Genomic DNA, 14,278 nt, shown 5'->3' on the forward strand with positions numbered 1-14,278 from the left:
ATAGTAGGGTGGCACGCACACGTGACACGTCACATGACCCTAATCGCGCCAGCCCTCTTCCGCGTCTGTCATTGGATTTACTTGTAGCGCTTCATGGACGGAACGACTCACGTTTTCCACCTTATAGTTGAACAGTAACGCCATTTGCGCGACAGTCTGGCGGAGTGCTGCATCTTACGTTTTTTCGCGGCGGGGGAAAAAAAAGCTGCTTCCTGCTGTTGAGGCACCATAGAAGAAGAGAGCTAGCCTCCGTTAGCTCGGCAGCTGTTAGCCTGGAGGAGGACCAACCAGCAGCCACGGTGAGGGGGAGTCTGACACTATCACTAACATGGCTTTATGTTATTTGACCGCATGTTTACACGGCAGTGTCACAGTTGTGTGGCAGGTAGACTGTCTCCAAGCCTTACACGACCCCTTCCTTCACCTTCAGCCTCGTTCCTGTAACGAGGTAACTGTACTTACGATGGGTAACGACCCGTGTTTGCAAGTTAATCGTTATTATGTTGGAGTTCAGTAACTTGGACAGCGGCTGATACTCGTGTTCATCAACATGTGTTTGTAACATGAATCTGTGTTTGGTGTACAAGGGTTAAGTTGGTGCAACTGGACTGGTTCTGGTCATCGTGAAGACCTGTGAGGTGAAAGGTCTTCATGATCACCACCCATGATTTCAGAGTCATTTCAGTAAAGAGCCAAGTACCGTAAATCGACATGATGTGTTTTCTTAAAAACCATCCCAGGATAGATTGTTTCCTCCTATGAGGTGGCTCACCAAACACTCCATCCACCTGCTGCTGCTCCGCCAGCCTCTTCTGTCAAAAACCCACCAGTCAAACAGTTGCCCACTGTCAGCATAGATGGTTCCAGAGTGAAGGCATGCAGCCTGTCCTTGAGAACTGTTAGAAAACCACTGAATGTGACGGCCGAGTGGGGAGATGCCTCGTGTGCAGAGCTCTGGTGGTCACAGAAAGTCAAAAACGAGGTGTTTTCACTCCTTGTGGTGCAGTTTCTATGCTCCTGTGACTGCCGGCCCCAAGCAGAGGATGTATCCGCCTTCCAGAAAGGACTTCATCTCTCTGACACTCAGTGACCAGCACAGCCACAGTTACAACAACGCCAAACAGCGGCGGCAGTCCTGCTGGAGGGTGAGTGATCCAGTGTCAACAACATTTTCTCAACACAATTACCCATTGAAACCAGTTTCAGCCTCCAGATTAAATTAGCTTTCCCTCAAGGTCAGGATGGCCGTATCTGTCAGACACACCTGTTTCCTGTGGGCGATATCAGTTCCACATGTATCTAGACCAGGCATGGGCAAACTATGGCCCGGGGGCCATATGCGGCCCGTTAAGCTTTTTAATCCGGCCCGCCAAACTTTAAGAAATGATATTAATGGTAAGTAAGTCATGAAAAAGCTATATTGCATCTATGTTTTCAGTCTTTTAAGAGTCATTTCAATAAAGAGCTCAATACTGTGGGGCTTCAAAGATACAGGTTTTCTTTTGTTCAATTTCAATAGACCTTAAAGCTACATGATGTGTTTTTGCCTATCCCGCCTACATTTTTATAGGCCCCTCTTTCAAATTTTAGAACCCATTGTGGCCCACCAGTCAAAAAGTTTGCCCAGCCCTGATCTAGACGCACCAAAACTGTGTCACACACACACACACACACACACAGGCTATTGTTTAGGTTTACCATTGATCTCTGTGATATTAGTGCAGTGGAGTTATACATTAAACTCATTTGGAGACCACAGTGGAAACAGAAAGTCTACATGGTTCATTTATCTGATTGATTCTAATTTAGATATTTAATAAACTACAAATGCATTACTAACACCGATGGACATTCATTGCACGTATATATATATGCTGATTGGAGATGTGGAAGTCACAACGGTATTGTGCCTTTAGCCCCATCTGACGTGCGTCCACGGCACACCTGAAGCACACACCTGAGTTCACCGCACACAGACGTGGCATTGAGGGAGTGGCGGCAGGAGGACGGCTGAAGACCACGTGTTTGTCCAGCAACAGAGCACAAACCGGTTCATCCAGATTCACGACAGCTCCCTCGATGCAATATTTAATTGTTCATTAGTTGCCCCGTCAGGCTTTTCTGATCTGAGGAAGCAATTGAGACCAACAGTTGGATGAATGGCAAGCTGCCGCTCCTCTGATGGAATCTGCACCCTGCTTCTTCCATCAGCGGCAGTCCTTTCAGTGCTTTATTTATTTGCTCCGTTAAGCAAGCAAGCCTGTGTGATAAACTGCTGCATGCCAGCTTATTTCTGCTGTATATCAACACGTACACCCCCCAGCCCCCAATGAAGCCAGTAACAAGGCGGCCAGGCTGAGGTCAGAGGGTCGTCCCATTCACCCAGGAAACCTTCACAGCAAATCACTTTCCTGAGAGCGGCTTGTTAGTGTTGTGATGTCATTCAGGACTCACATCCATATTTTCATGGTCTCCTTTATGCCTCCTTTATGATTTCTTGAATGACATATTATAAAATGTTTTATATTATTCCCCAATGGGATGACAGCCAATCACATTCTGCTGGCTAAAGCAGATCAGACACGCCTAGAGAAGACTCCCAGGAACTAATGTTGTTTTCTCACTTTTCCATGTGTGGAAACTAGTGTGGAGCGTCACTCTGTCACTCTGTCACTCAATGTCACTCAGTAGTGTTAATAATATTCTATGTGGCTGTTTGTAGACCTCACCACCAACTCCAGTTCAGTCTGCCAGACTGGCACCAGAAGGACTCTGCTGCACTCGGCCGTTTTGCACCACACCCACCTGTTGTTCACACCAGATAGTCATGTGACCTTGCACCACACGCTTGTACTTCCCCTCCTAAATAAAGTCTCACTGCTTTTCTTCTACATGAAATAGACTCTTGCACGTCAGTTGTCTGTTATAGCAACACGTTGCTTCGGTGTTGCCCTTCAATCCCCTCAAAGGCTCCACTACACAGACACAAGCAAACGCATGTTGAAAAGTAGAACAGGACAGAAAAACAACGATCATGGAAATACGAAACACAACGTTTCATCTCAACTGACTGCAACTCTGAGTTCATCCTGCACGCACAGTTTGTGTTGCATGTAGAACGGGGGGGGGGGGCACTGTGGAACAATATCACACAGGTGTGAGAAGGTTTAGTGGATGGTGTTGGATAAACTCTGAACACTCCACCCCTCCCTCTCCCCTGGGGGGACCTCTACCGTGTGTTGTGTCCACCTGCAGCTGCTGGCTCAACACCTTCACCGTGTTGTGTTGCACTGACTTTAATTAGAAGTTACAACAACGCCCCCCCCCCCCCCCCCCCCCAATCCCCCAGACACCCTCACCAAGCCGCCTCCTCTCTGTGAAGCCTGCAGAAACTCCACTGCAGAGTTCATCTGTCCCATTCATTCTAATTGTGATATTTAACAAACTGCTGACCTAAAGCTCACACTGGAGTTCACCACAGGCAGACGTGGCCTTCAGGAAGTGTCGGCAGGATTCCTGCTCCTATGTGAGGCTCATGACCACGTGTTTCTCCAGCAACACAGCAGAAACTGGTTCATCCAGATTCCCGAATGCAATGTTTTGATGTTCTGCTCTGTCAGCCGCCACCACAGCCGCCAGATGTGGAGTTTGCTTTGCTGCCCTCTTCTTTCCTTCCATCCCCGTCCTGCCCTGGTTTGTGTCGCCGTGCAAGAGGCGGGGAGGTATTTTTAGGAAGCGTGCGAGGGTGAAAGTGAAGTGATCGCTCTCTCTCTGGTCTCCGTCTCACTCTCGCCTCTGCAGAAATGGAAGCAGCTGTCTCGTCTCCAGCGGAGCCTGGTCCTCTTCCTGCTGGCTCTGCTGCTCTTCTTCGGCCTGCTGTCCTTCCCCAGCCTCAGCGAGCAGTGGCGAGGTAGAGCCTGAATGCAAATGATTTCCACTCTCTAATTGAAAGTGATTGGGAGAATTCCAAGTGTGCAAATTCAAATCAGTCGACTGTTTTAAGGAGTTTCAAACATTAACCGCAATGCTTTGTTGACTCTTTGAACACAACACAACTATGTGTGGTTATAATACAAAGCTTTGTTTTAGAATTTTTTTTTTTTTTTGGTGAGCAACTTGTGTCATGATGCACTCCTGCACTAGTGGTGTTCTCAGCTCTTTCCACTAGATGACTGCATGCAGCTGCTGCTGATGGAGTTCAGTGCAGGAAGGAGTCAGTGACCACAGACTGTTTTGCACAGTTGAACTTGGTCTTTAAGCCTTTCTGCAAATTCTGGACAAAGGTTCTACTGAATAATGGATGAGGACTCGGTGTGTGTGTGTGTTTCTTCAGGGTTGTCGGAGCGAGAGGACTGGCTGAAGGTGAATGAACGGGACGCAGAGAAGATCCCAGCGGCCGACAAGCCGTCCCGCCCCGCAGATAAAGACCTCGATCCGATAGCAGAGCCGCACGTGGATCCCGGTGCCGGTCCGGATGCTCTGGCACCGAAGAACCCCAGCGTGGCCGTTGTCCCCAAACCTCCCGTCAAAGTGAGAAACCTCCTGGTTAAAGACGTGCATCTGGTGTGAAATCCTGTCTAGAATTCAGTGCTGTGATGTGTTTGCTGAGAGGTGGAGTCAATAATATTGTGGTAGTGTCACATCTGATGTACACAGGATGTAGTGTGACTCGCCAACGGACCGCTTTCTTCCTAGCTTGCCCTCGACACTCGTCCGCCGCTTTCTTTGCAGAAACCAAACAAGAGGGGTCCGCCGAGACCGCCGGGAGACGCCGACGCAGCTCCGCCGGGAGACGCCGACGCAGCTCCGGCGGACGCGGCGGCGGGGAAGGAAAAGCAGGAGCAGGAGCAGGTGAAAGACGACGAGCGAGGACCGGAGGGAGAGGAAGAAGAGGAGGAGGAAGGAAAGGAGAAGAAGATTGTCAGGTCAGATTAGATTTATTTTGCGTCTGGTTTGATGCGAAGCCGCCGTTCCTTTGAGATGACGGCGCAGCTGGCGTCGCTTCCCACTCAATGGCGTTTTCACCCACGCAGTTGGAGAGGCGCCATGATCGAAGCGGACCAGGCCACCGAGCCGCCGCCCTCGGCCGACGACAAGGGGGCCGTCCTTCCGGCTGGCAGTGACCCGTCAGAAGGTCAGTGCTGCTAGGGATATTGATATAGTTGATATTTCCCTGGTCAGCAGAGTCAGCAGTCAGAGTCAGTGGGGCTGTGAGGTTAGACAAGTCGTTCCTTGCCATCACTCGCTCACACACACACACACACACGTCCTTATTGGTGCAAGGACACTTGGACGTCCATTCTTCTCAACTGTTGGAGTCTCAGGACCCACATTTTCATTTCCTTATCATGAAGTTGCGACCCAAATTTATTCCACAAACATAAAAAATACCAGCCGCACTTTCACTCACGTCTGGCCAAGACTTTGTTCCATTGAATTCCTGCAAAGTACACTTGTGAAACCTGGAGCTGTGCTTCCAGGCTGCTTTCTAGGAAGACAGCTCGACTTTCACATCTCTGCTTGTCTTCTCTCTTTCCCTCTGGTTCTTGAATGGCTCTCCGCTTGTTTGCAGTGGCAGCGGGATCGCTGGCCAGAGTGGAGGCCGTGCGAGATGCCTTCAGGCACGCCTGGAAAGGCTACAAGGACCACGCCTGGGGCCACGACGAGCTGAAGCCCATCTCCAAGTCCTTTGGCGAGTGGTTCAGTCTGGGCTTGACTCTGATCGACTCTCTGGACACCATGTGGATCCTGGGTCTGAAAGAAGGTATTTTGTGTCGTCCTCCTCCTCCTCCTCCTCCACAGCTGAGCTACTGACTCACAGTACAAACCCTCACGTGTATGCTCCACCTTGTATTTTTGTGTGTGCGTGCGCAGAGTTTGCAGAGGCGCGGGCCTGGGTGGAGAAGGAGCTCTCGTTCAGCAAGAACGTGGATGTCAATCTGTTTGAGACGACCATCCGCGTGCTGGGGGGCCTGCTGAGCACCTACCACCTGTCTGGAGACCAGCTCTTCCTCGACAAAGCCGTGAGTCTCTCTCTCTCTCTCACTGCTCAGGAAGGAGTGGTTGGGCCTTCACCGAGCGGCGTGACTCTCTCCTCTTGCAGATAGACCTGGGCTCCAGGCTGATGCCGGCCTTCAAGACGCCCTCCAAGATCCCCTTCTCCGACGTCAACATCGGCAAGGGCACGGCCCACCCGCCCCGCTGGACCTCGGACAGCACGCTGGCCGAGGTCACCAGCATCCAGCTGGAGTTCCGGGAGCTGAGCCGCCTCACGCAGGACCCGCAGTACCAGGTCAGGACACCAGGGGGCAGCGAAAACTGCTCATCTCACCATGAGTTCTAGAAAAATGATGCAATTTGACAGCAGTGGAGGAGCATCAGCCGCAATAGAACTTCCTCCTTCCTTCGTTGTCCTCTTCCTGCTTCTCCTTCTCTTCCTCCTCTTCCTCCTGCTCTTTCCTTCGTCTTCCTCTTCCTCCTCCTGCTCCTCCTCTTCCTCCTCCTGCTCCTGCTTCTCCTCCTCCTCTTGCTCCTCCTCCTCCTCTTCTTCCTGCTCCTGCTTCTCCTCCTCTTCCCCTTCCTCCTCCCCCTCCTCTTCCTGCTCCTCCTGCTCTTTCCTTCCTCTTCCTCTTGCTGCTCCTCCTCTTCCTCCTCCACCTCCTCCTCCTCCCCCTCCTCTTCCTGCTCTGTTACCATCACAGTGTGTTGCAGAAGCAGCTGCCCAGAGTGTTGAGAAGATGATTGATGTCAGTGTGTGATGTTATTGGAGGTGGAGGGCAGCTCAGCCCTCAGTATCAGAGTGACAGGCAGGCGGGGCGGAGGATTAGTTCTGGATCCGTCATGTTGTCACTGTGAGCGCACCACCACGCTAAAGCCTCGCTTTCTTTTAGCACGAGGCCGGAATGGTTTTTTTTTTTTTGTTAGATGGAGTGTCTTCATCAAAATGTGACATTACTAATAATCAGTTCACTTGAATGAAAAACCGCAGAAGTGGCCGATAGCGATGGCGGCCTTGGCCTTCGTGAATAAATTTTCTGCGTGAAGAATTAGCCACTGCTGACCAAAATGTGTCTGCAATCCAGGCAGCGTATTTCCAGAGAAAGTACATCTTTACTTATTTCACTCGCTCCACTTGCAGAAAACACACAAAAAGTTTTAGAAATTATAGTAAAAAAAAAAAACTAAATCATGCTTTGGTGCAGCGCTGGAAACTGACGGTAATAAAAGAAACAGATCTGAGGATTGTTAAAGAAAATATATGATTATGGTACCGTAATAAAGATGCATGGAGTTAATTCCATCACCCGTCTGTGTGCAGTTTCTTCTGCTTTGTTGATGAGTGATGTGAGTAATATGATGACTGTCAAAGGCTGTAAATTCTAGTGGATTTTGACTGCCGGCCAGGATTTTTATACAAGCTTTTAAATCACAGTCAAACTGGTGATAATGTGGTCGATGGTCCTTGTAGAAAGTTGTCGAGCGTCGGCGGTAAATAAGACCGCCTCTTTACATCAACAAGCCTTGCAGAACAGAATCCCATCGTCCGTGCGGCTCGGCCTTCACTCACCTCTGGCTGTTCACTCGCTTCCTTCCAGGAAGCCGTGAATGAAGTGACCAAGCAGGTCCACGAGCTCTCGGGCAAACAGGACGGCCTGGTGCCCATGTTCATCAACACCAACAGCGGCCAGTTCACCCACAAGGGGGTGTACACCCTGGGCGCCAGGGCCGACAGCTACTACGAGTACCTGCTCAAGCAGTGGATCCAGGGGGGCAAGACGGAGGACAAGTAAGACACCCCCCCCCCCCCCTAATCCTGTGTGCAGCATCAGCTGACAGAGAGCGCAGCTCTGAGTCTCTTAGAAATACTGGGTTGGATTTATTTTTGATGGAGTGCTCTCTTGATCCATGGTGGGAAAAGTCAGGGTTCTATCTTAGAAACTAGTTTGTTTTGTTTTATCGCAAAAGTCTGGTCGTCCTCCCCGGTCCCTGAACGCACCGCGGGCCGCCTCTGATTGGAAGCTCTGTGGTGTGCTGTGTGTCTTGCAGCCTGCTGGAGGACTACCTCCAGGCCATGGAAGGAGTGAAGAAGCACCTGGTGAAGCAGACGGGGCCCAACAAGTTGACCTTTGTTGGGGAGCTCTCCCACAACCGCTTCAACCCAAAGATGGTAAAGACCCCCTGGAGGGAGACACGGTGCTTTTAAACCCAGCAGAGAACACTGAGAAAATGATCTGACACTCCAGAGGTTGTGTTTTAAAATCCCTGCTGCGCCGTGTGAAGACGTAAAGGTGCCAAATGGCTCAGCTGATTGTCAGTCAATATCTTCCTCACCTCCAACAAAATCCGCCCGCCTTTGTTTCTCAGTCCAGCCATTTTTTTTCACCTGGCACCTCAGTCACCGTCCCTCCTTCCTCTCCTTCCTCTCCTCTGGCTCCTCCAGGACCACCTGGTGTGCTTCCTGCCAGGGACCCTGGCCCTGGGGGCCCACAACGGGCTCCCGGGGGACCACATGGACCTGGCCATGAAGCTGATTGAGACCTGTCACCAGATGTACAAGCAGATGGAGACGGGGCTGAGTGCGGAGATCGCCCACTTCACTCTGCTGGCCTCGGACAGCCACGACATCTTTGTCAAGGTGCAGAGCATTCTGGGATTTGTAGTATTAGCAGGGCATGTTTAGTGTATTACACATGCTGTATAATAGCAGCAGGCCAGCAGCTCTAGCAGTGATTGTGTATTGGCCTCGCGGGCCAAATATAATGAGACTGTGGGCCAGAGTTTGACACCTATGACTTTCCTGCACGTACGAAAAATGTTTTTCGGTGAGCAAACTCCTTGAATTGGAGCCAAACTAATGTCCGAGTCCAGCCGGACCCACAGCTGCAGTACTGATGCGGTGTCTTTATTTCCTGCAGCCTGCAGACAGACACAACCTGCTGAGACCAGAGACGGTGGAGAGTCTCTTCTACATGTACAGGTTCACCAAGGACCCCAAGTACAGAGACTGGGGCTGGGACATCCTGCAGAGCTTCAACAACTACACCAAGGTGAGCACACACACACACACACACACACACACACACACACACACACACACACACTCGCCGTGTGTCGCCATCAGTGTTGCCTTTAGAAGAGAAGAGACAGAGTAGATGTGCTTTACTGATCCCACTCTGGGAAACCAGGCCGCTGCACTCCTGCTAGTCTGAAGCCTGAGCATCGTCTGCTATACGTGGAAGCAACGGTGCCTGACGTCCTCTCTTACAAGTGTTTGACTCCATCAGCTGCTAGATAGATGATAGATAGATGATGGATAGATAAATGATAGATAGATGATAGATAGATGATGGATAGATAAATGATAGATAGATAGGTGATAGAAAGATGGATGGATCTATCTATGGATGGATGGATGTACTTTATTGATCCCAAATTGGGAAGCTCCACAACATCCGACGACTAAAACCCACGCCGCCCCCTGCAGGTCCCTGACGGCGGCTACACGTCCATCAACAACGTGTGCGACCCGGCCAACCCGGGACCTCGGGACAAGATGGAGAGCTTCTTCCTGGGGGAGACGCTCAAGTACTTCTACCTGCTGTTCAGCGACGACCTGGAGCTGCTCAGCCTGGACCAGTACATCTTCAACACGGAGGCCCACCCCCTGCCCATATGGCCCACCCCTCCAAAGTGACCCTGCCGCCCACCCACCGACCAATCAGGGCGGAAACCTCAGTGCCGCCACCAGGGTCCCAGACTCTTTAACCGCTGCTCTGGACCAGCAGACCTGTGGCCGCCGTCCAGCTGTGCTTCACTGCATTCCCAGTGTTCCCAACGTTCCCAACGTTCCCAGTGTTCCCAACGTTCCCAACGTTCCCAGCGTTCCCAGCGTTCCCAGCGCCGCCAGATTTCCTTTTATTTTATTTCCCCCTTTTTACTTTTCCCAAGGAAAAAGGGTGTTTGAGTCGCAGCTGGTCTCTAATTCACACTCACGGGGGGGGGGCAATTGCGGTTGTGAAGGGTCTGTGAACGCCCCCCCACCCCATTGGCGGAGGTGTGGCGGTGAAGTAAACCCATCATGGGGGGGTGTCCAGGGGATTTTGCAGATTTTTGCTGAAACTTTGGCTCGTTCACATCCTCACCTGCCGACACATCAGAATAAGAGAGGCTTGCATTCAGTGTTTTGAATGTCTCCCCCACCACACACACACACACACACACACACACACACACACACACACACACACACACGTTCCTTTGCAAGCGTTTGGAACAGAAGCCAGTGCCTTGCTGCAAAGCTAATGAAGATTTTTCTGCAGTCCGCAACTTAAGCAGCTTTTTTTATTTTCTTATTTTATATTTTTATTTTCTTGTTTTGTTTTTTTTTTTTTGTTCTGTTTTTTTTTTAAGTCGGAGCTCTTTCTGCTCACGTGCACGACGTGCACGTCTGCATTTCCGCCACCTCAAGGTTTCGTTTCCAGCAAACAAAGGCCAGAAATGTTGTGAATAGCCATGTACATGTGAACAGGGCCCAAACCATCAACAAGATGACATAATAGGATGCACATGATTATGAGCACTTGATGAAATCTGGGTGGTGACAGGTAGTTGTGTTGTTTTGTATTTTTGCAGATTCTCACTACGTCAGCCTTCAAAGTTTAAAACACTGATCACGATCTCTGCGTCGACTTTGGAAAGAGCCGGCACCTCTTCAAATGCTTGGCCGTTCCCAGGGAGTGGGGGTGGGATTGAGGGGTGGGCGCCAGCGTGCTCACCTGCAGCGGCAGCAGCAGAAGCCGACTGGTCAGCTCGTCCTCTGATTGGTTGTGGCTGTGTGCCAGATGTTTGTGGCGCTCCACTGGAACCTCCCTCCGTGCTCCTCACGGTTTGCTTGGTTGACTGACGGGAAGCCAACGCCGCTGGACCTGGAAATATTTCCCCCAGAGAGACTTCAGAAGCGTCTTCTGAGTGACATCCATTTCCTCCCCCAGCTCCCTTTTATATTTGAATTTCTTCGTCAAAGTCTCGTCGTGCCGATGAATGTAAACCTTTGGTCTGCCTCTCTTTTTACCCCTTTATTTTCTCCTATAAATTATTTGTTTATTGTTTTTTTTTTGTTGAAATGAAATGTTGTTTGACATGAATTGGGGCTGAGGGTGGGGGTGGGGTTGCCTGGGGGAGGGGAAGGGCGGGTTGATAGGGGCTGCTATGCAGTCTTGGATCTACACATGCTGTGAATTCAGGAAGGAAGTGACTCTTTGCTTCCTTCCATCCATCCATCCATCATCCATCATCCATCCATCCTGCTTGGTCTTCACTCTGACTGTGATTTGCGGCCTCACAGCTCGTCGTCGTCAGACTGCGACCGTCTACAACTCGGCTGTTTAACACGTTGCGTCGCCTCCAAGGTGCTGCTTTCTTCTCCTCCTCCTCCTTCTTCTTCTTCTCCTTCTTCTCAAACGGAACTGAAACCACTGACTTTAATGGCCGTCGCCCTGGATTCTCCTGCAGTGGTTCTTCAGACCAGACCGGAGCCATAGTGAGCAGAGCAGACTGCCACCCTGGGTCTTCAGCAGAGCCATACTAGAACCACCTGCTGGTTCCTGCACCGCACTGGGCAGTCGTTCTCGCGCTCTGTGTTTTCTCATCACTGCTGTAACGGTTGTTTCTCTTGTGAAGTGCGGCAGGTTTGAAGTCAGATTCTACGCTTGAATCTTTATCAGGGGCTCAAAGGGTACAAAAGAAAATGTCATGTAAATATGATCATGTAAATTGTTTCTAACTTGTCTACTGAAGGCTTGGTGTATGATGATCGTTGGCCATTTCTCGGGGGGGAGGGGGGGGGTCTGGACGTTCAACGCCGTCGGGGGGGGGAGAAATAAAGAAAGAATGTTTCTATCTCTTCACACTCGTTTTTCGTTCATTTCCTCGACGACGTGCCGTTGCGCCGTGCGACACGTTGGACTGTTGTCGGAGCTGTGTGGATTTGTTTGGGCACTTTGACATGAATTAAATGGCCATAGTTTTGTCCTGAGTGGCATAGAACTAGATGTGATAGACAGGATGTGAGGAAAACCATTTGGTGGTCCAACAATGATCTGATGTTCTGATGGTCCTCCCCGAAGAAAAGTTGTAAGGATGGCGATGCAATTTCCTGCATTCTGGTGCATTGGAGCATCTTTTTTAGATTGAAAATGATCAAGATAATGAAGCTACACCATGTCATTGTATTCAGATGTGGTGGGAATGAAGACATTTCTCCTGTTTTGGTGGCTGTGTGCGAGGCCATCCTGTAAAGTATTTTGTTTCTGTAGCACCAACACAAATTGGTGTTGAGGGAATAGCGTGTCTTCTCCTTACTGTCCACCAGGTGGCCATGAAGCTTCCCTTCCCCCCTGTGGCTGCACAACCTGGACCAGACTGGAGCCCCTTCAGCAGCGACAGCAGCTTCATCAGGATTCCGTTCAGATTCAGAGGTGTTTCTTTTCTTGGATTGCCTGATTTGGATGCGACCTGGACGTTGTTGGTTGACAGTGTTGCTTGTTTGTTGGTTTGGGGGGGTTGTTGTGCTGTCTGCTCTTCCAGATCTGGAGGTGCTGCTGGTTAACATCCAGAAGGTGTCGAAGCCAGACTGTGGAGAGAGGTCAGATATTTTTCACCTCCTTGGTACATTGATTTCTAAAGTTTGAAAGTCATTTATTTTTGTGTTGTCGTTATAGAGACAAGGGTTCCAGAGGATCAGTCTAACATAATTGTCTGTGAGTATCTATCTTTTATCTATACTGTTCTCAGTCTTGAAGACACTTGAGGACAAAAGCAAAACACTTGGTTGAAATATAAGGTGGGCAGTTTTCTATGAATAGGAGAAGTTCACAAACAGTAGAGACTACAAGGAAAGCTGCTCAGTGTATGGATACACTAAGTGTAAGTATATTAAAAAAAATGACCACGTATAATGTTTATTTTCTGTGTCCAAAATTATATATGGATGTACACACAGTATATATTATTCCAACAAGATGGGGGGAAAAAAAAATGAAGAAATAATCAAAGCGTTAAGAGAAGTCAAAAAGTGCCAAGTCCAACATCAAAACAATGAAAAAAGACCAAAATAAAATGTAATGAACTCCAACATCAAAAAATATATCAAGTGCTTGTACCTTGAAGACAAAAAAAAAAAACATTCAAAGTGTCAATCGATTGAACGCAAACCAAGAAAATGAGACAGAATCTTGATCCGGATGACATTGTGAGGACACCGTGTGTGTGTTTGCAGATGGTAAAATCATCCATGTGCCCATGAGGTTGGTTTGCGTTGACAAATACAGCGTCAGAGACATCAAAAACAGATGGCTGCGAGTACTGACTACATCTTCTCTGGCAGAAACGCTCTTCTCAGAGATGTCAGGTGAGTGTTTAGTGGGAGGCGGCTGACGCAGGGGAGATCAAGGTGCAGCATGCACTCACTAGGCCCCTGCTCACTTCCCTCAGCGGCTGTTTAAAATTCTCTCCACCTCGCTGCACTTTCCGATTCGCTTTTCACGGCTGAATCCTTGGCTGCGATTCCACTGAATCATTTTATCATCAGGCGGTGCGAGTCTGGTCTTTAATGCACAGCTGTGGAGCCGTGGCCAAGCAGATTCTCGCCGCTGTACCACATCTTGTTGCAGGGAGGCCGAATGGGATTTTATCTGCACTCTAGACGTCATTCAAAGTATTTCAGGGTGCTGTGTGTTATATTTACGGTTCTTATATTGTAAAAGCTTAATATACTGTCCATAAGTACATTAGTAAAAGTGTAAAATGGCAGTAAAATAGATGTAATTTGTTTTTCCTCCCCTCCTCCAACCCTGAGTGCAGGGTGAAGCAGGTGCTGAAGTTGGATGGATGGATGGATGGATGAGCAGAACTCTTCAGATGCTTTGAAGGTGAATCCAGAGTGGCCAGACTGGGATAGTGGTGGGTCATATATCAGTAGCAGGAGGATGCTGAGGTTGGATCTTCCAGGCAGGAGGCCTGGAGGAAGTCCAAAGAGGAGATTTGTGGATGTGAAAGAGCACATAAAGTTACAGTAGCTGGCGTGGGAGGCAGATGATTGGCCCTGAGAGCAGGAATAAATGTGTATTGAAGATGGATGGATGGATGGATGGATGGATGGATGATCAAGCAGCTACCGGGCAGGAATTGACCGAGTCATCCAACAAAATTTAGAGCCTTTTCAAGTTTTTTAAAGTTTTCTTCTGGTCGTCAGGGAGTTTTTCCCATCTTCGGCTTCTCG

General features: G+C 49.5%; 1 protein-coding gene across 1 annotated transcript; it reads left to right on the forward strand.

Annotated features, from left to right (window-relative positions):
- Window positions 1-32: 32 nt before the first annotated feature.
- man1b1a (mannosidase, alpha, class 1B, member 1a) lies at window positions 33-11,790 on the forward strand. Its single transcript, XM_076029298.1, has 14 exons — window positions 33-299; window positions 1,007-1,145; window positions 3,802-3,910; window positions 4,334-4,530; window positions 4,732-4,925; window positions 5,034-5,134; window positions 5,573-5,764; window positions 5,875-6,023; window positions 6,104-6,292; window positions 7,596-7,786; window positions 8,047-8,167; window positions 8,441-8,635; window positions 8,916-9,047; window positions 9,485-11,790. The coding sequence occupies exons 2-14, from the start codon at window positions 1,044-1,046 to the stop codon at window positions 9,692-9,694; spliced, it is 2,082 nt and encodes a 693-aa protein (XP_075885413.1). The 5' UTR covers window positions 33-299; window positions 1,007-1,043; the 3' UTR covers window positions 9,695-11,790.
- Window positions 11,791-14,278: the final 2,488 nt, after the last annotated feature.

The sequence above is a fragment of the Nelusetta ayraudi genome, unplaced genomic scaffold, assembly GCF_046127955.1.
Source record: "Nelusetta ayraudi isolate G7.1 ecotype Tasmania unplaced genomic scaffold, CSIRO-AGI_Nayr_v1 ptg000026l, whole genome shotgun sequence".
Classification (NCBI taxonomy): domain Eukaryota; kingdom Metazoa; phylum Chordata; class Actinopteri; order Tetraodontiformes; family Monacanthidae; genus Nelusetta; species Nelusetta ayraudi.

Excerpts from the sequence above, each read along its gene's own strand:
- man1b1a (XM_076029298.1), top strand. The coding sequence starts at position 1,044 with ATGTATCCGCCTTCCAGAAAGGACTTCATCTCTCTGACACTCAGTGAC. Across the intron at positions 4,531-4,731 it reads TCCCCAAACCTCCCGTCAAA|AAACCAAACAAGAGGGGTCC; the intron begins GTGAGAAACCTC and ends CTTTCTTTGCAG. Across the intron at positions 5,135-5,572 it reads TGGCAGTGACCCGTCAGAAG|TGGCAGCGGGATCGCTGGCC; the intron begins GTCAGTGCTGCT and ends GCTTGTTTGCAG.